This window comes from Dipodomys ordii, unplaced genomic scaffold, assembly GCF_000151885.1.
Source record: "Dipodomys ordii isolate 6190 unplaced genomic scaffold, Dord_2.0 Scaffold18, whole genome shotgun sequence".
Taxonomy (NCBI): Eukaryota; Metazoa; Chordata; class Mammalia; order Rodentia; family Heteromyidae; genus Dipodomys; species Dipodomys ordii.
The window spans coordinates 14,693,395-14,721,087 of NW_012267234.1; the positions used below are offsets into that span (position 1 = coordinate 14,693,395).

The 27,693-nt window shown below is 41.8% G+C and overlaps 1 protein-coding gene across 3 annotated transcripts in view; it reads left to right on the forward strand.

Annotated features, from left to right (window-relative positions):
- Wwox (WW domain containing oxidoreductase) overlaps positions 1-27,693 on the forward strand; it is a 738,022-nt gene that overhangs the window by 206,519 nt on the left and 503,810 nt on the right. For all 3 annotated transcript variants that reach the window (XM_013012941.1, XM_013012943.1, XM_013012942.1), the window contains exons 7-8: positions 6,075-6,260; positions 12,560-12,824. In XM_013012941.1, coding sequence (XP_012868395.1) covers positions 6,075-6,260; positions 12,560-12,824 — 451 coding nt within the window. The remainder of the gene's footprint in view (positions 1-6,074; positions 6,261-12,559; positions 12,825-27,693) is intronic.

A 27,693-nucleotide genomic window follows, 5' to 3' on the forward strand; every position in this document is an offset into this window, starting at 1 on the left:
CTAGCTATTCAGGAGGCTGAGATCTGAGGATTGCCTAGGCAAGAATGTCTGTGGGACTCTTGTCTCTAATAGCCCGGGTCTTGAATTGAAGCCCAAGAACTGGCACACAGAGAGAGAGAGAGAGAGCATGACTGAGAGACAGAGGGGAGGGGAGGGGGAATAGGGAGGGACGGAGGGAAGGAGAGAGAGGGAGACAGAGAGACAGAGACAGAGACAGAGAAAGACAAAGAGAGACAGAGAGAGACAGAGAGTCAAAGAGTCAGAGACAGAGACAGAGAGATAGGGACAGAAAGAGAAGAGAGATAGAGACAGAGAGACGGAGACAGAGAGAGAATGGAAACTTAGCAGGTGTGTATATAGAGAGAATTCCCACAAGGTACCTGATTTGAATTTCAGGGATACAGTAATTTCACAAATCTCTGCTGTACATAAGGACACAAAGTGACTTTCCATGTGATCCCTGTCCTTCCTACATTCTCCTGAGTGGGTACGGAAAAACCAGAAGACAGGGAGAAATAACCTAGTCTTCTCTAAATCATACCAGCAAGCATTCTTCACTTGACAGCTTCTTCTCTCCTATTTACATGAATGATATTCATGCTCTCTGCATTGGTTTATAGAGTTTACTAAGCCGCATTCTGGCCTCTGGAGTGTTCTTTCATATCATAACTAAATTTCTTTAGGAAGAGACCATGATTCATTTGTCCGATCGAAAACTAGGAGTCAGCCGAGAGATACTTAGTTAATTTCCCCCATCTCAGTCTCTAGGATCCGTGTTCAATTGAGACTCTGAGGTCGTGAGTGTAGTTGAAGTTATTTTTCTTTTTCCTCTCCCTTCCCTCCACACTCATATTGTGCTTACTGTTGACTTTTCATTTTATTAAATGTTCCCAGGAAGCCAGAACTCAGAACAATGTAGTGCTTAAGTACAAAGGGCAGGAGGACAATGGAAACAACTGGGAATGCCCCACTGGAAGCAGACCTGCATTTCAGATACCATGCCAATTGGACTAAGTGTGCAATTATCAAATCGATGTATTTTCCTTGAAAAACTTGTCTTGGGGAGAATGCAGCTGTATCTTGGTTGTACATTTCCCCCCATTTAGAATCAATGAGGTTGAGATTTTGCTGCTGGGTTTAAGCATGATGGGATGGGAAAATATAATCAAGATAATGGACGGGAGACAAAAATTTAAGAAAATAACAACAACAAAAAAACCCGAGAGTGTTTCCATTTTCCGTTAAGTGTATATACTGATGTTCCGGAATCTACTATAAGAAGTTGTAAATGGTGCATGAAATGAAAAATTCTTGGTGGTCTCCAGGGGATACAGAGAGAGCTGTGCTTTACTCTTGGTGATTGTTTTGCATTATTTTCTCTATCCTAGCTGAAATACAGAAAAAAATTAATTAAGTGTGGCTAGGTTATCTTGACAGCTAAATTCACTCCTGGTTAATCCTGGTTAATTGTTATTTTAATACTGGATGGTGTTTATCAAATTCTCAACATTCTAGGACCTTTCAGGTTTCAAAGCAGAGCTGGTGGCTGGTGGCCAACCAGGCTGATCATGATCTTCTGCCTTGATTTTTCTTCTCACTTGTGTTCTGTCCTTTTCTTTCTTTCTTTTTTCTTGTCTATTTATTCAGGGAGCTCTCTTCTAGAGAGACTGAGTAAGGGCTTGGAAAATAATCTATAGGTATTTTCTAATCGTGGTGGACAGACAGAAGTCCTACGTATGTTATGTCTCAGCATTACTGGCCAATACCAGATTCCCAAAGTAGTGTCTCAAGGTATAGAAATGATGTACCTAAACAAAAAGCAGTTTTAGATGTCACCTCTTTAAAGGTTGATGTCGAGTACTTCATGTACTTTTTGACATTCTCACAGTGTATAAGCAAGGTTGGAATTATTATTATTATAATGTATTGTTATTATTATGTATGGTTGTCCAACTTATTGTAGAGTATAAGTAACTTCTTTAAAAGCTTGCTGCATATGACTGAATCACTGCAGTGTACTGAAGTCTCTCCGCTCACTGGGTCTTTGGTGGGTTGGAGAGCCATGAGCAGGCTTGAGTTAGCTGTAGAATTGCTATAAGCTGTTGGTATTACCATCCGTGAATTCATACTATACCAGCCCCAGGCATTAAAACTAGAGGTTCACCTTAGGATTCTACAGGATTGTTATCCTCACTTTTCTGGGAGAAAATGCTGCCAAGTATCAAGTAAGATCAAGAAACCATTTTCTCATGGGAGTATGAGTAGGTCCTTAGGCCCTGGCAATGAATTTCTTGAGCATCTCTGGACAATGCATATATTTTTGGCAACTTACTTAGGCAAGGGCCCAGATCGGGCTACATCCTGTTTCAAGGGGAATTGGAAAGTATTCTGCTTGGGTAGAATTCTACCTTAGTTACTCTTTTTCTGGGTCTGAATGAAATCCCCCAAACTCACTATTGTCTTAACGTTCAGTAACATGCTTATTTAACCCCAAAAGTCCTAACTCATTTTAGGGTAGCATTTACAAATCTTCATTATGACTTGGTCCCAACCGTAGTGGCTCTGATGCTCTTTGTCTTGTTTTTTTTTTTTTTTGGTCGGTCGTGGGATCTGAACTCTGGGCCTGGGCACTGTCCCTCAGCTCTTCAGCTCAAGGCTAGCACTCTACCATTTGAGCCATAGCACCACTTCTGGCTTTTTCTGCATATGTGGTGCTGAGGAATTGAACCCAGGGCCTCATGCATGCAAGGCAAGCACTCTACCACTGAGCCGTCTTCCATGCCCTCTGATGCTCTTTTATTTATTTATTTATTTTTAAATCATCTATCTTATACATTTATTAATCCAGAACATATAAGGATTTCTTACAACTTAAAACAAAAACCAATTTAAGAATGTTGGCTAAGGACTGTAATAGATGCTTCTCCAAAAGAGACATAAAAATGGCCAACCAACATATGAAACAATGCTCAGCTTTAGAGAATTCAAATTAAAAACCACAATGTCCCTGGTGCTGGTGGCTCAGACTTTTAATCCTATCTACTCAGGAGGCTGAGATTTTAGGATTGTGGTTGAAAGCTAGCCAGGGAAGGAACATCTATGAGACTCCAATCTCCAATTAGCCACCAGAAAATTGGAAGTGGTGCTGTGCCTCAAAGTGGTAGAATACTAGCCTTGAGCAAAAAAAGCTCAGGGACAGTGCTCAGACCCCAAGTTCAAGACCCACGACTGACAAAAAAAATACTAAAAACAAAGGAAAAAACCCGCAATGTGACATCACTCTATGCTTAGTAGTATGCTATGAAAATGTTCATAAAGATGTGGAGAATTCATGTATTGCTGAATTCATATATATATATATATGTATATTATTTTCTTGGATATATGTCATCTATGGAAAATTTTCTCCTCATTATGTATTCTGAGGCTCTTTTAAAGCATACTTCTTCTCAAGCTTATAATTATCCAAATCTTCGGTTCCTTGAGTCATAATAGGTGGGTCTTGTCTTCAAAGCATAAATGGCTGATATTATTGACAAAATAATACCAAGTCCACTTTCCTTTCCTCCTGAAGTCATTTCTTCATACATAATAACACATAGCCACAAAACATAGCTATGTAATGGTTGATAGACCACATTACAGATTGCTATGTATCCATTCAGACAAGTACTATATCCCAGGACCCCAGCCCCTGTCAGGAGAGGCAGCCTTAAAAACATACAAGCTTCTTTCTATTGGGATCTCGGTTTTCATGTCTAGAGGACTGACCACCTTTCCAGTCCAGTCATCTCCTCCCCTTTCCGCCATACCCCTTCTCAATTCTGACTCTACCCAAGAACAAAACTAAGTCTCAGAAAGGGCTGTCTAACCAGAGCTCCTGTTGGAATGCTCCTGTTTTTGTTTCCTTTCTGCCTTTCTAGTTTGAACTTTTCTTTTGATAGTCTGTAAATATTCATCATTTCAGACCCCTTTGAATTGCGATGGCTTTTTAGTGTGTGGAAGGGAGGGGGGGAGAGGAAAATGTGCTATTTGAATAATAAAAACCTCATTAGAGTGTGGCTAAAGGAATTCTTTTCCTTTTGTACAAGCCAATTAGGTGTCTTTGCAATTAAAAAAAAAGTCAAGCACTTTATAGTTTCATATTGCATAAGCCTGTTTTTAATTAATAGAGGTGACACGCTCTAGGTGCCGAGTACATATTTTACCTCTGGTATTTGGCAATTAACATTAATGAAGGGTATTAAGACTGGGAGAGAGGAAGTGTTCCCAGGTTCTCCTGGGTCCCCGCCTCCAGGCTCAGGTCTTCTGTGGATTTCTGTTTCCCTTAGGCAGCACCAGCATGAATAAAAGAGGAGGAGCTGTTATTGAAAAGGTGTTAATGTCCAAGTTCTCAATGTCCAGGCCTGTCTTAAAGAAATAGAATGCTTGTAGAAACCAGCTTTGAAGAGTTTAATTTTTCTCCTGTGATTGCAAGGGGAGGGTGTAGAGATAAAGGAAGTAGTAATGATTTAACCCAGAAGGCCAGGGAGGTGTAGGACTTTGCTTAGCCTGAACTCTGTTGGGGGGGAGGGGCGCTGTGCTGCACAAGGTCACAGGGCAAGAGCCTGGGGCTCACTGATTGACTTGTGTCAGGTAAGAAAAGTACAAGCACTGAGCTCCAATTTCAGCACTTGGCTTTTACCCATTGCGATTTGGCTATCCACGAAAGGCTTGAAGTCCGAGGAACCTTTTATTTGTTTTTTATGAATTTGTTTGCTTATTTATTTACTTTGGACTTTCTGAGAGTTAGTATCTGACCATAAGAATTAATTTAAAAAAATTTCTTTATTGTTATTATAAGGGCGATGTACAGAGGGGTCACAGTCAGGTAAAGAGTATGTTTCTTTTTGGATAATGTCACTCCTTCACTTGCTTTCTCCTGGTGTTTTCTTCCCATCACTACCTGCAAGTTGTATAGTCCATTTTCAACATAGTTTCTAATGAGTATCTACTGGATACTAGTACCCCAACCTTCTCTTTTTTTTTGACAAGATTGTTGTTATGAAAATTATATGAGGGCTGGGAAGGTGGCTCAGTGGTAGAGCGCTTGCCTTGCATGCCTGAGGCCCTGGGTTCGATTCCTCAGCACCACATAAGCAAAAAGAAAAAAGCCGGAAGTGGCACTGTGGCTCAAGTGGTAGAGCGCTAGCCTTGAGCTGAAGAGCGCGCCCAGGCCCAGAGTTAAGGCACCACAACTGGGCCCCCCCACCAAAAAAAAGAAGAAAATTATATGAGTTTAGTACCCAAAGCTTTAAGCAAGTTTCTAACCAATAGTTTACACTGAATAAGAAAGCAAGCAAGAAACCAAAATGAAAAAAGAAAAAAGACCCAAGATCTTGAGAGTGAACCAGGTATTTGTGATGCATTCTAAAAAGATCTCAAGTTGTAATATATTTGCCTATACTTTGCATTATTCTCTACCAGTGCTTTTTCTAGGGGCTCTTTCTGCTTTACTGTGTTGCTTGGGTTATCCTAGCTGATGACTGACTTGTAAGTCAGTAGGGTCCTGCTTGGATTGGAGATAGGACCAGATGAGCACTGTGGGTAGCTCAGCCCCTTGGAGAGTGACAGGATCCCTGAGCGACTGACTTCACAGTGGTGGTTGGACCCCTGATGTGAACGAAGACTGCTGCCAGAGAGCACCTCGACAATCCTGACCACAGGAAATGTTCAAAAGAAACCTGGTTCAATTTCTCCTTTTCCATTGGTGTAGACGTAGACAAAGCCTTTCACAGCAATGTTTCCACGTGTGCATATGGTGTAAGCTGGGTTCTAGCTAGTATAGCTGGTTCTCCTGATGTGCTTGCTATCATCCTGCAGGTCCTACATCCAGGAAGTCCTTGTTCCCAGCATCACAGTATACTTTCCCACTGGGAATGATGAGCGTTTCACGCTCTTGGATTTCTTATTGCTAAATGAGTGGAATTACGAGGACTATGAAGGACTGGTCATTCCTAAGGGGGAGTGGGGTTGGCTTTGACTTTTTATGGTGTGGACATCCTCTGTGTGATGTTGCATGTTTTCTTTCTCAGCTCTCTCCACGTGCTCGTGTGCAATGCAGCTGTCTTTGCTCTGCCCTGGAGCCTCACAAAGGATGGGCTGGAGACCACCTTCCAAGTGAATCACCTGGGGCATTTCTACCTGGTCCAACTCCTGCAGGATGTCCTGTGCCGCTCGGCCCCTGCCCGTGTTGTCATGGTCTCCTCCGAGTCCCATAGGTGGGTTTGAAGCTGATGGTTATTACCTGTCCCTTTTCTCACTTTGTCTAAAATTCCATGAAGGCTCTGATGGAAAATAATTTTGATTCAGCGTGAGTCATGCCAACTGGCTTCCTTAACTTTTCTAGGTCTTTCTGTGTGTATGATTGAGGGGGGACTGTTTGGGAGGGATGGTCTGTACCAATAAAGGGTGGTTTTAGAACCATACTTCAAACTCCTCATTGATTTTGCCTGGAGATGGAATAATAATTGATCAAATCTGAATGGCATGACCTTTATTGATTTGTAATTCAACAACTTCAAAGTCTTCCCACGAAGAATGTGCCGTTATTCTAGCTGAAGAAACAATGCAATTAAAGACTGAGATGAAATCCAATTGTTTTATAATGAGAAATTAGGGAATTCAATGCAGACATTAGCTGTGTAATTGTAGGAAGGGAATGTACTGTAGTTAGAACATATTAGAAACCTGGCCATGCCTCTTTTGGTTAAAATTTCAATTAAAACATCAGATGGCACTTCTTTCAGATTATCATTAGCAGAATATTCAATTGGCTAAGAAGACATGTGAAAATTTTCTCGGCATTTTTAGTGTATTTGTTTCTGGAGTTGGAGAAACAATTATTTGTTTAAAGAAGAGACAAAGGATTTGCTGGGTGGGCAAGGCCAGAATGCATTCTTGTTCAGGCAATTTCTCTTTCCCGTTTGCTTGGAGTTTGGAGTAGGGGCAGGCTTGCACCTTTAGCAGAGTGGCTAGAAAGAAATGTGCAAAGGCCTATTTTCCCCCCTTCTTCTCTATCCTAAATCCTGAAATGTTTTAGTCACCCAGAATGAAGCTTATTTTTTTAATCATACTTCCATAAAATGTAACCCATGGGGGCTGGAAGAGAGAGACCAGCCAAGGGTTAGCTTGAAGCTTTTATCACCCCCAAACACAGGGGCTTACAGTGTAAGTGACACATTGCAGACAGATTTACTCTCACCATTTTAAATTTATGATGGCTGAAATGAAAGGAAAATGCCGCAATAATCCTCCCCCGTGTGAAAAGACATGAAACATCTCGTAATTAGGTGGTTACGAAATCCGGACTGCCTTATCTTTGCAAATCACACCAGGTTTGTGAGAGAAAGTAAGAGTGGCCCTGCAAATGAGTGAGGGAGGCTACCGTGGGGGCAAGCAGGGGAGAAAGCTCTGGAAATAAATCTGCCAGCCCCAATCGCTAGCCAGATGTGGAGGGCACCACGGGATATGTTTAAATGAACCGGTATTTAATGGGAGATTATGTGGAGTTGTCAGCTTCCCACCTCCTCCCCGCTACCTCCCCTACCTTTGTAAATCTGTGTTCCAAATGCTGTTTCATGTGACGTCTTTGTTCTCTCCTTCACCATGGTGTAATTCCTGGCTACCTTAGAGATCCCAATCTTACTTTCATTTAAAAGATGAATTTGGAAAGAAGGGCCGTGGCCTCCTGAATGAGATCCTTTTCCTTTGTGGGCAAGACTTTCTGCAGTATTTGGTCAGGCCTGCTCCTGTTTCGCTTTCTCGTTAGAGTTGTCATATTAGCGAAGGGTAATTTTTACAAAACGTGAATTCTCTCAAGTTGGGCTGGTTAATATGTTTGTGCTGCTTCTCTCAGACCAGAGATGTTTGTCTAAGGATTGTTGTTGCACAGGTAGCTTGTACTTGTTTGCTACTCAAGGACCCAGAGCCCTAAACCACATTGTAAAACGCAAGTGTTGGTATCTAATTACCTCCATAAACTTTGGTGGAAGCTCTTCGTTGGAGTCAAGACCCCCTGTTAGGGGAAAAATAAAGTCCTATGTTTGCAGAAAATATCATACTAGACTGCCCCAAGGCAAAATACTTATTAGGCTCCCTGTGTCTTCACTGTGCTGTAGTTACTTACGTGGAGGCTGAGCAAGTGAATTGAGCTTCTGCCTATCCAAAGTGTATCATAGGAAATGGGGATTTGACTTCCTTGCTTTGAGGATTTTTCAGATAACAATTAAAATGGAATGGAATGAACCAAGAGCTGGTTACCCGACTCTGAATGGCTGTAGCTGTGTTGAGTGGCAAACTGACAGGTGTATAAGCATACACATCATCATACACATACCCACACACAGTCACACTCACAGTCACACACATGACCATATGACAAGTACATATCACATCACACCCAACACAATCACACACATACCTACATGAGCTCAGTGGCATACACCACAACTACACATACCACACACACAGTTTTTCTCAGTTCTTGTCTTTAAACATACTTGTTGTTACCAATATAGAATCTATCCTAATTAGTCTGAGAATTCAAAAAACATGTTCTGTTAAGAATACAAGCAGTATTATAGAAATATAAAAGTCCTTCTCACAAAGCAAATGGTAATGTCCAGAGAGCAAATGTTAATGTTATTTATCAGCAAGGTATGTTTCTATACAATCCTTATCATTTGGCTTTATATGATTTCCAGGCAGAGTAGCCAGCCTTTTGAGATTGGACTTTTTTGCTTCGTGAGCTGAGAGGTAAGCCAGTCATTTCTCAGGAAGCCCAGCCTGGCTTGTGGGCTCAGGCAGCTGGTTCACTCTTCCACTTCTTGACGGCTGTCTGTGTGGGCTAATCAGACAGTCAAGGAAGTCAAGGTCCTGGTTGTGGGTTGAGCAGTTGTCTGTGAAAGGAGGCCTGCGGCTTCACAGCTTGTGCTGCTCCATCCTGAAACTGTCCTGGGACCTGTTCCGTCCAGTGTCTCAGCAAGGCACTTTGGGGACCTTGTGCCTATGCTAGGTTAAGGGAAAGAATGCCTTTTTTTCCACCTAGAGGTTTTATTGGGACTGCGGTTCCAAGGTAGAGCACTCACCTAGCAAGCACGGGTCTCCAGATTTCATCCACAGCATGAAAGAACAGATCTTTTAAAATACTGTTACAACATACCTAAAGGTAAAGCAGGGAGCTCATTAAAAAAATGTGCCAGTACTAGGGCTTGAACTCAGGGCCTTGTACTCATTTGGCTTTTTCACTCAAGGCTGATATTTTACCATTTGAGACACAGCTCTACTTCCAAGAACTAGTTTTCCATATTAGAAAGCACTCCATGCAGACATTCATGTAGAACTTAGAGGATTTAAGCTAAGTACTAAATTTTATCTAAACCCCACAACTAGTCTGATTTACACTATGGTCCAAAGCATGCATGAGCCTCACAGTCTGCTCTCCAGATACTCAGTCTACCAGGGAAACCCATGACTTGCAGGCTGGTGTGGCAAGGACCGAAGGACAATGGACAATGAATCACAATGATGGCACCACTAGCTATGTACTGACATTGGAAGGGTGGTGTATCTCATTGAAATCTAGGGGCCATGTCATAGGCTGGGTCCTGAATAGTGGATGTTTCACTTCCAGGGAAACATGTAGTCTAATCTCTCAATCTGTCCGTCCCCACTAAGAAATTACTGTGACTCAGGGAGAACTTTCTGGTGGAAGTGTCCCTGAGTCTGAACGGAGTAGTTATGTCATGAAAGCTTTCCAATAGCAGTTTGGGAAAGAAGCATCTGAGAAGACTGCAGGGTGTTAGGAGAGTTATCTTATCCCTCCTTTTTCTTTTTTTCTTTTTCCCTCCCTCCCTCGTTCCCTTCCTCCCTCGTTCCCTCATTCCCTCCTTCCTTCCTTCCTTCCTTCCTTCCTTCTTTCCTTCCTTCCTTCCTTCCTTCCTTCCCTTCCTCCCTCCTTCCTTCCTTCCTTCCTTCCTCCCTTCCTCCCTGCCTCCCTTCCTCCCTTCCTCCTTTCCTCCCTTCCTCCCTTCCTCCCTTCCTCCCTTCCCCTTCCCCTACCCTTTCCCCATCTCCTTCCTTTCCCTTTTCTCTTTCTACCAGTCCTGGGGCTGGAAGTCAGGGCCTTGGTGCTATCCCTTGTCTCTAAGCTTTTTGTTTGAGGCTACCCTTCTATCACTTGAGCCACAGCTCCACTTCTGGCTTTTTTGGATAGTTAATTGGGAGATTAACGCACCTTCCTGTCCTGGCTGGCTTTGAATTGCAGTCCTCAGATTTTATCCTCCTAAGTAGCTAGGATTATAGGCATGGGCCCCTAATGCCTGGCCCCATACCTTTTTGATATTGTCAAATCCTTCATGTTCTTTTGTATCATGAGTGGCCAGAGGTTTTGCATTGGATTCCCTCCCTAAATCTTTCTCTGTGTGTGTGTGTGTGTGTGTGTGTGTGTGTGTGTGTGTGTGTGTTTTGTCAGTCCTGGGACTTGAACTCAGGGTCTGGGTTCTGTCCCTGAGCTTCTTTTGCTCAAGTTTGTCACTGTACCACTTGAGTCATGGTGCCACTTCTGGCTTTTTTTTGTTTATGTGGTACTGAGGAATGGAATCCAGGGCTTCATGCATGCTAGGCAAGCACTCTGCCACTAAGCCACATTCCCAGCCCTCTCTTAAACCTTTGTGTTTCTAACTCAGTGATCCTATTTGTTTTTGTGACTGCCCTTCTGCAACACCTTATTACTATGTTGAAGTCAAGTTCACAAATAATATAACTTTGAGGTGCAAACATATTTTTAATACAATATGATGGCCTAACTGTAATACAAAGAAAAAAATCAATGGGAAACAAATAGCATGTATTTCAACACGGAAGTGCCTGTCCAGTACTACAGGAAAGATAATCACATACGTGAATTCACGCATCAATCACTTGGTGGTGACCCTGGCAAATACATACTGTCAACAGGTGTGTGGCATTGCAGACTCCACAGCCGATGAAGTCTTGCACTACAGGTCTCACCCTCTTCCTCCAGTGAATCTGAGAATGCATTTGTTCTCATTACAGTCCTGGGGATCCAGTGGATGTCAGTGCTGTATACATGTGCTGCATGGTTCGGTTGGCGGCTCAGATAATTGGCCACAGGTTTTACGTTTGCATGAACATCCATGGAGCAATGCTTTGCCTGCTGTGCAGGCCACCCATTGTCCCTGGTTCCCCACTGGCAATCTTTGTCTCTACCAGACAAAGGCCCTCAGAAATTTCCCAGTTTCCCATTAAGTTCCACTACCTTAGGCAAATGAAGCTGAAAAGTCTAGGCTCTCCCTATGTTTGGGAGACGTTAGGTTTCCTCGATGACATTTCTGTCCATTGGCTTTGTTGGTAATTTCCAATCACCACAGTTATTTAACACTAGAAACTGGATATTACTCGCTGAGTCCCGAACAAGGACTATTTCATTTTTACTAAAACATGAATGTCATCTGTTTCTTCTGGTGCTTTCCTTATTTTTTAAATGCCCAACTTGAACTACTCCTCTAAAAAAACAAACAAAAAACAAAACAAAACCCCAAACAAGGCTCTACAATTTTAGTTTCCCTATTACTTTTTTTGAGTTTTTCTGGCAGTTACTGGGGATATTGTCATTAATGAATGTAGTAAAGCAAAACTTGAGGTTTCCTAAACCAAAAATGAGCCCATCTAGGAAATTCCTTCCCTTTGTTATGATCCAGTTCTCTTTTTCAAGGCAATTATAATATTTTTATAAGAAAGAAAGAGAAAGGAAAGAAGGAAGAAGAGAAACCAACAGCTGGTGTTTAACGACTCCATCAGACCCAATTATAAAACATCAACTAGTTACTTTGATTTGTGTGTCTTCATGCCATGGGTCTACTTAAAAACAGTAGACTCTGGCAGAACTCATTTTGGCTTTGTTTACATTTATCTTTTAAACGTAGAAGACTATTGATGGCACCTCAACAAGGTTATAACCCTTTTATAATCATTAATTTTTAATCTAGAAAAGAGTCTTGGAGGCCGCATGGCTTGTCTATATTTTCTCAGATGCTCAAGTGAAAATGCACTGGGCTCAAGCATCGGCTAAGATCATTCAGGCAAAAGCCCTGTTAAGGGTTTGGAATGTGAAATCTTTCTGTTTCCAAAAGCAGCAGTCCTTTATTTAAAATGCTTCTCCATTTAATTGAATTATCTATGAACTTCTGCTTGAAGGTTTTAGAAAATATATTCAAGGGGTAGGGAGGTGTTCAGAGTGCTTAGATTACTGTATTGATGAGTAGTCTGATCTTATTATTTATCAGTAGTCTGAGCTTACATTATTCTCCAATGCTTTACGTTGTCAAGTTGCCATTATTTGTTTCTAAGGGACATGGTTTTCATGTATACGTAACTGTGTTTTCCTTAGTTTCTGTATTATTTCTTCCAATTTCTAATAAAAATAAAAGGTTACATGAGAATGCAGAGCTGAGTTGCTTAATATTGTTTTTCACATATATATTTATTATTATTTTAGATTTACAGATATTAGTGATTCCTCAGGACAACTCGACTTTAGCCGCCTGTCCCCATCACAAAATGACTACTGGGCCATGCTGGCTTACAACCGCTCCAAACTCTGCAATATTCTCTTCTCCAACGAGCTGCATCGTCGCCTCTCCCCGCGTGGGGTCACATCGAATGCAGTGCATCCTGGAAATATGATGTACTCCTCCATTCATCGCAGCTGGTGGCTGTACACACTTCTGTTCACCTTGGCGAGACCTTTCACCAAGTCCATGGTAAGTGGATAGCTTCTGGCGCTGCAAACATCTTCATTCTGCCATTCAGGAAGGTCTTGGTGATACCCAGGGGTACACATCTACTTCTTCCTCTCGCCGCCTGTCAGAATGACTCTGATCTCATCTGTACCCTCACCAGGCCTATGCCAGTCCTTGGGAAGGGTTCTGGAGCACCTGCCCATCAACTGCATATTGATTCTGTCAGTGGCTGGATAGAAAATGTGCTGTTTTTAGTATTTCATGAAGTGTTGATTGAAATGATTTATTTCCTTTTGCTATAGGTTTTTATTTTTTAATTCAGGAACTTGGAAAATCCTCATTGAGGGTTTTCTTACAGCATTCAAAAAGTGCATTTTATGTTACACACACAGAGACATACACACAGACACATACACACATGCACACATACAAGGAAACCATGTGTGACTTCCAACTGTTAGCAGATGTGATTCCTTTGTGTTCACTAAGAATCTATGAGCTCTTCTAGATTCTTCTCTGGGTGGAGAGTTTGGTGTTGCATTTGGCTAGAGAAAATTCTGTGGCCAGAGTGTGGTTTCATGTTCCTGAAGGTGAATCTTGTGGATGAATCGCATGATTGTGGTCAGAGCTGGAAAATGATCATGAAGTTGAATAGAAGCCTTCTTATTTTTGATGATTGTTAATTAAATTATTCTCCCATCCTAGCAATTTAGGCTGGATGCAGGCAAGAGATTTTCCTCATGTGCTTCCTTCCATATGTGGCTTGCCATTTCCATGTAAGCATATATTGAGAGACAAACCATGTGGCAGTAATCCCATCCCCATCCCATGTAAAATGTCAGGTCTTAAACATGGGTAAGAAGTTTCACATAGAGGTAATCTCCTGATGCGTGGATGGCTAGTGCCCAGTGTGTGCTTTGTGTTTTATTTTTGACATGGATGTTACTGAAGTGTGCATCCCATTGTGTGTGGCTGGGGGAGGAGCTATAGCACAGCCCTCTTTCCGTCTCTACTGTGGCCAGCTCCCCTAAGCATTAAACAGCAGTATTCTAATATCAACGTCCCTTTTTTATTTGCTGTGACTTGCTGTGACTGTGGTGATTTTAGTTACAGTAATTAGGTCACCCTTCATGGAGTCAGGCTATTTTAAGTGGCTCTTTAAGGAATATTGTTGCAGATCAGTAATTTTACAATTGGGTGTTCTTGTGCAACTTTATTAAATGTAATCTGTCTTTTAAATGTTGCCTCTTTACAGTTATACATTTCTAATTGTTGCTGTAAATGCATTATCACTTTGAAATTAATTAATTTTTGCATTTTGGCCGCCTGCAGTATAATAATCACTAATGAGAAACACAGGGATTAATTCTTAGCACAGCGACCCCTACTGGTAAAGTCTTACCTCTAGCGCCCTTTTCCCCATGGGGGTCCATAAGAAGAGACAGGTGTAAATACTGGAGAATCCCAGGAAAGAAGTGCTTACTCCTTGTCTCTCCAATTTATAAAAATAGAAATAATACACAAAATTGGAATAGAGTTATTTTACAGTGCTTAATCAAAACTTCAGGAGTGTTCAAACAACTGTTCTTGAAATACCTTAAGGGAAATGAAAGTTTGCTGATAGCAGCCAGGAGCCAGTGGCTGATGCCTGTAATCCTCAGTACTCAGGAGGTTGAGATCTGGGAATCTTGGTTCAAAGCCAGCCTAGGCAGGAAAGTCTGTGAGATTCTTATCTCCAATAAACCACCAGAAAACTGGAAATGGCGCTGTAGCTCAAGTGGTAGAACTCTAGCCTTGAGCTGAAGAGTTGAGGGACAGTGCCCAGGCCCAGAGTTCAAACCCCACAACCAACAAAGAAAAAGGAAAAAAGGAAGTTTGCTGATAGCTTTCTTGCAATATAGGCATATTATATGTTTACTTTCCTTCTTATCTCCTCTTATGCAATTCACATATACTAAAATTATATTTTGCATATGTTTGTGTATGTTAGAGTGTGTATTATAATTATGCAATAGACCCTGGGTATCATGGGTGTATAGCTCCAGGTAGACATCCATTGTAAAGAAACAACCCCTGATCCAGATACTTAACTCATTTTGCCCACATTACTGCTCAACCTCTAAAGATAAAATTTCTGCTTTCTAACTTCAGTTAGGTACATTCACCTTTACTTTGATTTGAGGGCACTGACTTTGGGGGGAGGGTGATTTTCACAGAATGAAAGTTAGGGAAAAACCTAGAGGATTTAAACATGAACGTTGATAAACTAGTTCTAACTGAACTTTTCCTCATCCATTGAGCTTTGTGATATCCTGTGGAAATTTCAATATTTTTTATGTGTGAAATTCTATCTATCTATCTATCTATCTATATCTATCTATCTATCTATCTATCTATCTATCTATCTATCTATCTATCTATCTATCTATCTATCTATCTATCTCCTGTCTCTTTGTCCACCTATTTGTTTGTAGCACTTGGTCAAAAGCACATTGTGAATGAGGTGGTTTACTCTGTGTGTGTGTGTATGTGTGTGTGTATGTATGTGTGTATATATATATAACTCTCTGGCCTTGAGATCACAAATCTGCCCTTGGTTCTGTTGTTAACAAAACAGGCTTTCAAGGGTAGTGGTGACTGTTGAAATGTGCGACCTGGGTGATGACTTTGTTATCCTGCCATGTTCTTAACTAAGAAGCCACTGTCAGCATGGGTCAGACGCTGTTGATGTGTAACAGAGTGTACCTATGCCCTGGTGGGGGGTGGGGTGGGGGTGGGGGAATGTGTGTGTGTGGAGGGGGGTGTCACGTTGGAATTATTGTCTCTATCTTGCATTAGACACCAAACTTAGTGCTTATTCAACTTGGTAAAGAAACAGCTTTCAAAACTTGCTCTAGCTCCTTCTGGCTTCATTTGCTCCATCAAACGTACCCCAGATCCCCTGCCATATGTATCCGATTGTGTAGCTCCATTTCCTTTTGAAAGTGTCTGACAGACCTTCATAAAATTTACTCCCCTCTGAACCTCCTTTTTTTTTTTTTTTCCACATTAGCCGTAAACTCTGGTAAACAAAGTCTTCGCCAGAGGTCCTTGGCTGGAGCACCCCAGCCTCTGCAGACGAGCATGTAAATTTGATGCAGAGCACTGTCCCGTGCCTCTTAGGGTGTTTTGTGCAACCAAATATTTGTGTTGGCAGGTAACAGTTGGAAGAATATCATGCGGTAGGGTAGCGGGAGCTTAGCAGATGTTTTGGAGAGCTGTGTTTTCAAATCTCTTTGCATTAAAAAATGGCTTGGGTGTGTAGACCTTCTGAAACCTCTGGGCTTCATTTCCCATGGCTCCGTAAAGCCAGCCATTGTGCTGAGTTTTAACAGATGTGCAACCACCCTGCTAATGGATGGACCTGAAATGCTGGGCCTGGTGCAGAGTTATAAATTAGAACTAGAGAAAGCACAAGATGTCATTCTACTAACCTTCTACGAAGCCAAGCCGGGCAATTCTGCCCTTGAATAACCCACAAGGAGTGATTTATAGTTGTACAATTTAAAACATAATGAAGGACATAATAGATGTTGATTTGCTCCTTAAATTAGTATTTTAGAAAAAAACACAACCCCCCACCCCCTTCCCTGTATCCCTTTTAAACACCCATGGCTGTCTGTAAGGTAGTTTTTACCCTCAAGGACAAAACCCGCCCTTTCAATCTTTATTGGTCAAACTGCATGTGGCTTGCAAGGCACCAGGCAGAGGGAGCTGCAGGCCCAGGAAGCTGCAGCAACTTTTATAAGTTGGGAGAAGGAAATGTGATTTGCAAAGTAAAACTTTCAGCCTGTGCTCCCCTAATGTAAATATTTTGAGACTCCTGAGTGTGGGTGGAATTCTCTGGTGGCCTTGCTCTCCATGGTCCAGGGATGGGAAAAGCAGACGCCAGGGACCCTCTGTGGTTGGGCCACACAGGAGTTTGGGTGCTGTGGCCATCACAGCAGCCAATCTCTTCTCCTCGTGGCGGCTGCCCTCCAGAGCCTCCAGCATTCTTCTTCCTCCAGGATGACCAGGAGCCTCGGCTTGATGCCACTGCTACTCATCTTCAGTGCTGTATAGAATGGTAAGGTTTAGAGTGTGTGCTTTGTCCATATGGTGGGTTTGCAGTAGAGCAAACAGCTTGGGATCACTGTGCCTGTATTTAATACTCAGCTCCTCCCTGCCTTGTTGGTTGTGATTGGACCTTTCAGATACCTAGAGCCCTTAGCACTCACTAAAAGTAAAATAAAAAAGATATAAAAATTTCCCCCATATATTTAGAACACTTGAGGCAGTCAGGGGTGTGTTTTCCTGCTCTGTGGGCAGATCTTCTGTGGTTGCCTTGGCTGTCTCCTCCTGCTTACAAGATGGCTGCCATGGTCCTAGTCATTGCGCCCTGCGTGACAAGATCTGAAGGCGTGGTGGGATCTCTCTTTGCCTGTCTCCTTGTTTTGCCCAGGAGACCTTTCTATTGAAAAGCTGTTGTCCTTAAGCCAACTTCCCCTTAGCACCACAGTATCAGATATGAGGAGGCTGGGAAAAGGCAGGGCTGGCATCTGGAACCTTTGGGGTGAAAGGCAAAATCTGATGGCAAGGAGACAGGCTCGGGCATGGCTTTTAGACAGGCATTACCAAAGAGGTGTGCAGAGTCCTTGTGTCCTAATGCAGTGCTCTCAGTGGTTTGAGAGCACCTGGCCTTTCCCATCTCCATTAACATGACCAGCCTTGTCTAGAACTGGGTCAGTCCTGGGCTCATTCTGCCCTCAAGATTTTAAAGCTTGTTCTTCAATCTGGAATATATCTTTTCCTCAGTGCCAGTGCCGCTGATAGGGACAGTGTATCTGTCATGGAAGGAAGGTCTACTTTGGAACCTTGAAGTTAAACATTCAGTTGTCTGTTCAAACCTGATAATCCAGAAGAAAATTATCAAAGATGGCGGGCTAGCTGGACTTCCACGGTGTATCCTAAGCTTTCCTGACTGTTTATCTCCATTCCTTACACTTTCCTCGTGGGGAGAAGGGAAGACAGGAGCCCACCCCTTCCTCTTTCCCTCCCTCCCTTTCATGCTCCCCCCCCCCCCGCTCCCCACCACCACCATAGCTCCTACTTCTAGCTTTTTACTGGTTAATTGGAGATAAGAGTCTCATGGACTTTTCTACCCAGTCTGGCTATGAACCACGTTCTTCAGATCTCAGCCTCCAGAGTAGCTAGGACTATAGGTGCTAGCCATCATGGCTCCTTTCTTGTTAAAAACAAAGGGAAGGCTTTGTGAGACCACTGCACCACCTCCTCCTCTAGGGTTTTATCCCCCTGCCCCCGACTTTCTTCATAGTGTTTTAACTCTGGCTCGGCCTTTGTTCCTGAATGAGCACCCAAGAGAAGAAAAAGTGATTGTCTGGCCTTAATATGTGTGACAAATTATATAATGAACATTTAACCAAGATTTGAAATTCCCCGAGTTTTATCGCCCTCGTTTCTTTTCTTCTGCGGCCCCGCTGGCATTTCAGTAATGCACTGCTTCTTTATAACTCCCTAGCTCTTTTATTACTTACTTTTTTTTTCTGTTAGTGGTGGCTTCTTTGATCCTCCCCCCCTTTCAGTTTCCTTTTCTCCAATTTCATACTTCTTTCCAGTAATTTTTGGCCTCAGTGCAGTTTAGATATTGGAAGCCAGTGTGATTAAACAGATGCCAGGATTTTCTGTTGCCCCATGATTTTCCGGAATGTTCCACCCATGGACATCGATTTCTGTATAACTCACTGGACACGTTGATATTTCCCTGTGAGGTGTAAAATAATGTTTAGGTAGCAAAAATAAGGAATTCAACTTGGTGCTTCGGACTGTTTAGGAAACGACTCTCTCCTCTTCTTCATATGCTAAGCTAAAGGAATACTTTGCAAATCCTCTAAGAATACATCTCCAGGTCCCCTGAGAGTCAACCAAAGGCCAGCACCATGCTTGTGGGTTCCCTTCCGTAGCTCCTATAATGTGATAGGATTTTTAATATTTGCTCTAGGGAAAGAACTGCGCTTCTCTAAACAAGTCGTTTAGCCTCACTTTTTCTGTCTATAAAATGAGCCAGTTTACCAAGACTAATTGTCCTGTTTATAGAGCACTTTAGCAGGGGTAGTAAATGTCCTCAAGATGAACAAAATGGAAACGCAGAAATGAATCATAGTTCTATGCATTTGTTATGCATCATTGCATTACACATGGGGCCCAAATTTAGCACCTTAACACAGTATGGTTTCTGTGGGGCAGCAAGCCAGGCATGGCCCAACTGCCCTTCATTTTGGGGTATCCTGGCTTCAGGGAGGGTGACAGACGGGAGAGTATTTCATGGCTCAACCAGGCTAAGATTCCCCTCCAAGCCCAAGTGGTTGTTGGCAGGATTCAGTTCCTGTGGCTCAGTAGATTGAGGGCTTCAGTTCTCTCTGGCATTGGGTTCCTTGCCACTTGGGGCTCTCCAACATGGCGGCTGGTTTCATTAAAGCAGGTCTGCCAAGAAGGAACCAGGATCTGCAACCCAACCGCAGGAGTTACTGCCTTTCTGGGTTCTTTGTTGGCAGTGAATTGCCTGTCTGACCATGTTGAGCAGGACAGGATTTCACTGTGGCGGGGGTACTAAATGCAGGGATCCTGAGGGTTTGTCTTCCAGGCTGCCCACCACCACTCTCCCAAAGTTGAGTTTTATTGTGCCTTTTGTGGCAGGTTTACTCACAGACCTTGGCAGGATCTCCTTGTTGGATGCCAGGTACTCTTTCCTGAACCTGTGGATCTTCCATTGATTTCCTCTCCTGCAACTTCCTCCTGCTTTCCCTTCTGTCATCGCTCTCCTCTTCTTCTCCATTCACAGAGGTGCTCAGTGGGCTTTCTCCTTTGTCTTTATGCATTTATGCATTTCTGCTCCATGATGGGAAGTAAGATTTAGTCCTTTAATAAGAAAGCTTATGAAAAGAATAAAGAAGTGGGTGGATTATGTTTCTTAAATCCAAGTGTCCATGTTCATGCTGTTTTAGTAGAGGGGGCCCATGTGAAACTGATGACCGGATTTTCTTTTTAACCAAGATTGGGTTGGAGTTTCAAATACTGGCCAGAAACCCTAAACTTTCATTAAGCCATAACATGAGATAAAGGCTCTCCAATCATTTCAAAGCCTGGATTGAAAATTATTCTTCTTATTCTGATATGTCTAATCTCAAGGATTTGTTATTTTGAAGTGTTTTTTGTTTTGTTTTAAGTAGGAAGCTTTCAAAGGCCTTTAACAAATTCCATTTATTTTGTGTGTTTTATTTTTTCAATTCTGAGAAGTATGGTACACTTCTATTTTAAATGTTAAAGTTCAGCTGGGGGCAGGGAGGAGGGGGATGGGCGTGAAACCACCCCATTGGAAATGTATGATAAAGGGGCTGGGAAGGTGGCTCAGTGGTAAAGTGCTTGCCTTGCATGCATGAGGCCCTCACCACCACATAAGGTGGAAGTGGCGCTGTGGCTCAAGTGGTAGAGCGCTCTCCTTGAGCTGAAATGCTGAGGGACAATGCCCAGGCCCAGAGTTTAGGCCCTATGACCGGACCCCCCCCCAAAAAAAAAATGTATGAGAAAATATGTTGTTGAGTAACAGTCACATTTCCTCTGTGAAAGATCAAGCTCTTTTCCTGGGCTGGAGTGTTTTTGCTTGTTTGAATCCTATCATGGGTAGTCTCTGAACCACTTTAAACATTTCATTCTGGAGCTTGGAATGATGAGGTCTCTTTAATCATTTACATTTGGGGGGAAAAACGTGAAATATTCTTTAAGAAGCTAAAGTAATCCAGGAGAATATATGGTGTTTGTTCAGCTGGATATCTTATTTATTTGAAGTACTGAGAGAAATCTCTTCTGACTGCTCAAAAAAAGAGAAGAATAAACAGTAAGGGTATCTAAGTAATCTGAGCTAGAGAGTTCCTTCTCAGAGAAAAGTTATAAAAAGTATATTTTCCAGATCCAAAAAAAATACTGTACAGCAACTACTGAGACCTGCATAATGTTTTCTTAGTATTCTCACTCTTTAAGAGGAAAAAAAAACCCTGTAAAATCTGAGAATTTTAAAACTATTTTTGATATTTTAATATTCTTAGGCAGGTGAGCACAATAAGTTTCTTTTCCTCCTAGCAGCTCCACATCTCCTGTTAGCATTGTTGTGTGTGGTGTGTCACCTGTCTCAGTTGATTCCTCATAACCATAAAAGACAGAGTAATGAAATTAGCATGGCTGAAATCACAACAGGAACTTCGAGCAGACTTCCTATAAGAAAGGCATTAAAAAGACGTTTAAAAGAAAATAAATAAGAAAGTATTAGATTCTGGAGAACACCCAGTAATGAAAACAATGACATTTTCTTCTCCCTTATATTCTTTTCCATTCCAAGCATCAGGAAGGAGCTGGCAGAATTATCGTGGATGGAAAGTAGAGAACACACTGGGCTCTTTTATCCCAGAGGCTCTTGTTTGCTCTTGTGCTTCTGCTGGTGTATCTTCCAGTGTTATTTTGTGACATTGCCAGGCTCACAGTTTCATTGGATTCATAGAACTCCAGGTTGAGGTCTTTTGACCTGAAGTGAAAATTAATTAAAGCTCATTAATATATAATTATCTAAACCACCTTTGCCAAGTCTACCTGACCACTGGCATGCCCTTGTAACTATCTATAAGAAGAAGACTTGAAATTCATTTGATGTGTGTAGGCCCCTCACTGAGCGTTTTCATGAACACATGTCCTTTGTGTTTCTAGAGGTCAGAGACAACCAATTATCACAGCACAGCTACACACACTGCTTAGGATTCACTTCGCGTCAAGTCATAAACTAAGCACCTTCCCTGTCAACCCATTTATCTTCCATAGTCTACTACCACTCTTCCAGGTAGATAGGAGTTGAGCAGCATGGCGGAAGGGTTCAGTGCGATGTCCCGGAGTGGCCATTGGTAGTCCCTGAAGTTGAAGGAATCAGGCTTCTAGTGAATCCCCTTCCTTCTTCCTTAACTGTGGACAAGATGCATGACATCTCCACTTTGAATATTCTTTTCCTTGGCTAATTGGAGACAGTAGTTCCCATAGCCCACAGTCTAGGGAGGTAAAGCACAGCTCAGCCCTATGGCATATGGTAGGACTCAAGGCATGCTCATCTTCTTCCTGTCCCATCCATTCCTGTGAAATCGTGCTGGTGTCAGGGACATAATGGAACGGCTGGTGCCAAGGATTCCATCTATTGCATGAACCAGAGCACACCCAGCCAGGTTCCTGCAGGTGTGAGATACCCAGTGACTCCGAATTCCAAAGGAAAACTCCCAAAGGATGGCTGTCATCCCTCCGTTTGATACTGAAATGATAACAGGATAGCTTTGCAACTTTGTCCTTGTCTGTCTATTCTCAACCATATTGATGCATATGTTTACCATATGATCTTTTTTTTGGGGGGGGTGTACAGTCGTGGGGCCTGAACTCTGGGCCTGGGCACTGTCCCTCAGCTCTTTAGCTGAAGGCTAGCGTTCTACCATTTGAGCCACAGCGCCACTTCCAGCTTTTCTCTTTTTGCTTATGTGATGCTGAGGAATCGAACCGAGGGCCTCATGCAAGCGCTCTACCACTGAGCCACCTTCCCAGCCCCGTACCATATGATCTTGTTCCACCTTTTAGGGATTCTAATTCATTTTATTCACAACACTTTTGTTCATCCTTTCTCTAAAGTTAACTTAGATTCTTTTTCTTCTTCTTCTTCTTCTTTTGGAAATAGGTCAAATTTGAATTAATAAAACGAACTCAGTTGAAGTTCAGGCTTATCCTCCACAATCTCTTAACACCAGTGAGCCAAAGTAGCTTTATCTTAGTCTGTACTTTTGTACCTATTTCTGTATTGTCCATGTTCAATCAAAGATTATGCAGTGGGTATGTTAATAAACCATTCCCTACTTCAGAATTTTAGGAAGCCTCTTAAAAAAAAAAAAAAACCTCCTTCATGCTTTGCATAATGCTGGTTACTGCCTGTTATGTCTAGCAGTCAGCAGCTTAGAGGACCAGTCCTTTTAATTTAGTGTTTTATTCTGGGTCTTGAACTCAGTGCTTCTTGCTCTCCCTTATGCCTCACTCCCATCCCAGTACTGGAACTCTACCACTCTACCACTTGAACCACACCTCCATGCCTGTCTTTTGGTTGGCTAATTGGGCACAAGATTCTAGTGGTTTGTCTGCCAGGATAATTTTGGACCATGTTCCTCAGAGATCCAGCCTCCTGAGTCAGCTCGGAGTACAGGTGTAAGCCACAGGTGCCTGACTTCTTTATATCAAATCAGTATGCAGATGTACGGATGCATGCACATATAATTACAGTTCTTCAGAGACCTAGCAAATACATACACACACACACACACACACACACACACACACACACACACATATTCCTTTTTTGATCCGTTTCTTTACTATTTCTTTTTCTCTGTGTCAGCCATTGTTTTCCATTGAACTATTTATATTTTCAACATATTTTCGATAATTTTTGTTCTAAATCAGTTCGTACAAAATGATTTATGAAGTTAACCAAAGTTTGTGGTGTAGATGTTGGTACACATTCATATACCACATGTACTCCAAAATGTTTTGTTTATTATATCACATAGACACATGTGCTCAGCAATCTGTCTCATGTAGAGAGACCCAACGCAAGCTATTTCAGACCCTGCCACTTGGATCCTGAGGATTTTTTCAAACTCTGTACTTATGAATAAAACATTTTAATCAGACCTGCATCAATGATGATCAATATCATGGACATATGATACTAGGTGCATTTCATTAGGGCAACTAAATACTTGAATTGAGTTTTAAGGCTATACAAAAATAGTTAAGTTTTTTTCCATAGGCATTTTACATTCAGAATTTCTGTACATACTAAGATCCTTCAGCTTCTCCCACTGAGATTTCTTTTCTGTGGACACTTTTGTCACCCAAATTTCTTTTTTTTTGTGGTTGTGGGGCTTGAACTCTTTTTTTTTTTTTTTTAGATAAGAGTCTCCCGGACTTTCCTGCCCAGGCTGGCTTTGAACCGCAATCCTCAGATCTCAGCCTCCTGAGTAGCTAGGAGCCACTGGCACCCCAGCTTTGTCACCCAATTTTTGATGGCTGCTTATTACTACTATTTCATTCATAGCTAATACCTAAGAAACTCCTCAGGAAACTCCCGATGTCCCTGAGTTTTTCATTTATGTACACTTAGTCTTTGAGCCTGTTGGTAATCTCATTCTTTACCAAACTTTCTAAAATCTTGGATGACACTGACCCATCCTGTCCGTCCTGTGCAGGGCAGAGCGTTGACAGGTCAAATGACCTGTGTAGATTGGTATCTCTCAAACTTTTTCTGGACTATTACTAAAACTTACGTGTTTGAGTTCAATGCACATGTACGTATGCACACCCATGTGTGTGCATGATATGCAAATCTGTGTGCATGTGCCTGAAACAAATGTTTTAGGCGATGGTACTGTTTAACTGTTTATGAAGTGCCAATTTGGGAGTGGAATGTTGAGCTACAATCTTCCTGTGGAACCTAGTATGGCTTTACACTTGTGATCCTCCTGCCTCTGCCTTCCGAGTGCTGGAATTACAGGTCTGTGCCCCCACACGTGGTGTGTTAAAGTGCTGCTTTTGGCACAAGTGTCATTAAACACTATTGACCTTTACCACCCACTGTAACATAGTTAATCCTTTGAAGGCATAGGTATAAGAGTAGTCAGTTGAAGTCGCAGAATGGACATGCTTTCTTTACTGAGACCTGAAGGATATGTTCAAGATAGACATATTGCTGAAAAATTGTATTTTAGGTCCACTCTACAGCAGTGAGAGAGTAGGGTCTAAGAAGTAGGGACCAAATGACGGTGGCAGCAGAAAACTTAGTGATCAAGATAAGCAATGTTTTAGCCAGTCAAAAATTAGTGCAGAAATCCTGCTAAGGAAAACTTTAAACTTTAAATGAAGGTAGAATCAGTATTAGAGCAAAGGCTCAAGTAATGAACATGGATTTGTAGTAATCCATGCCTCAAAGAGGCGCAGATACCAAATAGCACCAAGGAGTTTGCAGAGGATTCTGGATCTTAGTAACTCATATGAAAATGGCAGTAATGACAAAGGTGATGACTACAATGATCTTAAAAACGACTAACATTTATTGTACACTTGCTATATGGCAGGACTTGTGCTAAGTATCATATGCATTTCTAACATTGATTTGTCAACCCTCATCCCTTGTTACTGTCAAGGAAGCTTTGAATAAATAACTTGACCAGGGTCCCCTAACTAAATCAAGGGGAGTAGAATTCAGGCTCTTTCTAATTGACTGAAGAGGCCATGTCCTAAATTCTGACCACCTAGAGTCTTTTGAGACGCTTACATTGTCTGGGCTTCTGAGATGCCATTTTTATGAAATGAGAGTTGGGGAGAGGAAGACAGTTTTAGCCAGGAGACCAATAGAGAGAGGTGGTAAAGCTGGCCACGTAGAAATATTGGGAATTTTAAAGACAGTATTTTCTACCCGAAGCCAGAGAAATAGATATTGCTGACACTTTCAAAGTAATCATAACAAGCTTTTAAAATGTGAACTGAGCATGGAGATAAATGATCAGGGATTCACAAGGGATATATAAATTTCTGGATGAGTTTAGTGATGCACATACATGCGTGTGTACAGAAACCAACGAGTAAAGAAAAATATCTGATATTTAAGTGTTATTTAGTGCTTAATGAAATATTATCCTGTCTTGGTTCTTATGGTGTAGCATTAAATTCTTGCCTAAAGGAGATCTGATAGTGCTAAGATGGAACATTATTTTAACATGATTTAAACTATTTTTCTTTCTGATAGGTACAATCTTTATTTCTGTACTAAAATAGTGACTCTTCAGTGTGTCTTGATACAACTTTTCATTGTTGACTCTGAACTAATGCTATAAGTCAGGTATGAAGAGAGGAATATGGAGAATCCCCACATGTCACGTTCCCAGAATATGTATGGAAATTATTGTGCCCATTTATTATTTAAATAGTGATGGCATTTTTGTGAATACCAACATTAACAAACCATGTTAACATGGTTTAAAATATGTAATGAAATTCGCTATGCCATCTGATGACGGAACTATCAAATTAGCGTGGCGTTGACAGATCACCACTCTGAAGGGTTACGAGCGTTGTTTGAAGGCGGGAGATTTGCATCTCCTGTGGCTGGCAGCAGTTTTGTATACACTGCCTTAGATGATGCTAGTGGAGGCCTGGTTAGTTTTTTGATGTTGAAATGTCATGCAATATGTGCCTGCCCTGCGATTGTAATCCGCTGCATACTTAAGGGAGTTGGCATATGTTCAGATCCACTGGTAACATTGTGTGTGTGTGTGTGTGTGTGTGTGTGTGTGTGTGTTTCTCCTCATTTCCAGAGGCCTTTCTTAACTCTCATCTGACAGTTCTTCTAGAACAGTATTATCTGGGAGCTGCCAAAGTTCTCCTGAAAATATGTTGCAGGAAGCGATTTCATTCACTCTTAGCTTTCTGATTCTCTTGGTTCTTTCAAAGGAATAATTACAAGTGTTTGGGTACAGAGTTTCATGGGGAAAAATTCATTTATGTGACTTTCACATGTTCCCCAAGCAAAAAAAAAAAAAAAAGTGAATTCTACCAGTGCAGGTGGAAGGAACTATAAAAACTATTTTCCTAGCCAGGCGCTGGTGGCTCACGCCTGTAATCCTAGCTATTCAGGAGACTGAGATCTGAGGATCGCGATTCAAAGCCAGCCCGGGCAGGAAAGTTCGTGAGACTCTTATCGCCAATAAACCACTAGAAAACTGGAAGTGGTGCTGTGGCTCAAGCGGTAGAGCGCTTGCCTTGAGCTAAAGAGCACAGGGACAGCGCCCAAGCCCAGAGTTCAAGCCCCACAACCGACCAAAAAAAAAAAAAAAAAACTATTTTCCTTGACACACACATACACACACACACACACACATTATATTTCCAGAGTCACAAATTTTTATTCTCAGGTGCCAAGCTGTCTTTTGGGACATCTTTAGAAAGACTCTGCTTTACAGTAGAGGCATTAATATCTTCACTAGACTTTGTATCTTATCTGCCTTTCCATGCTGCTTTCTTATCCACTTGAGAAAAATCTACAGAATTCCCCAGTGATGAGGGCCCATAACCTGTTCTTCCCAAATTTGACACAGAAATTCCGATTTGCTTCTTATTCCTCCTAGTTATTTCCTGCTAAGTAATCTTTACTTCACAGCATGAAGTGTGATCTTAAATATTCATTTGTTCCCTTAGCCCACATTTAAAGTGTAGGTGATCATTATAACACATACTCATAGGTGTGGTGTAATTCAAAACATCAAGAATATAAGTTAACTAATTTTTTTAATTCTTAATACTCAGGAACACAATCTTCATTCAAATATGAGTGCTTTCTATCTTCATATATGAATACACTAGGCAGAATATATACATAAGCTCATAGATATACTAGTAGAGGCCCATAGGTGGCGCCATGCTTTATCTCTGTGTGTTTTGGGGGTGGAATTACCTTGTAGAAGTCCACAGGGGAGGAGAAGGTGATGGAATGATTAGTACATTCTTATTGGACCTGGGGAGGGGGCAGGAGGGAGCCTTCATTTCCCACAATTTCTTTTCCCCATGTCACCTCGGCATTTAATTTACTTCACTTACATGACTACTTGAAGTTTTCCCAGGTTAGTTGGTCCTATTAATTCTATCCTAGAGGGATTATATTAATAAACTAATGCATTACAGTAACAAAACGGAGGCCAGTGGTTGGCTTAGGAGGAGCTGATTCGCATGCGCC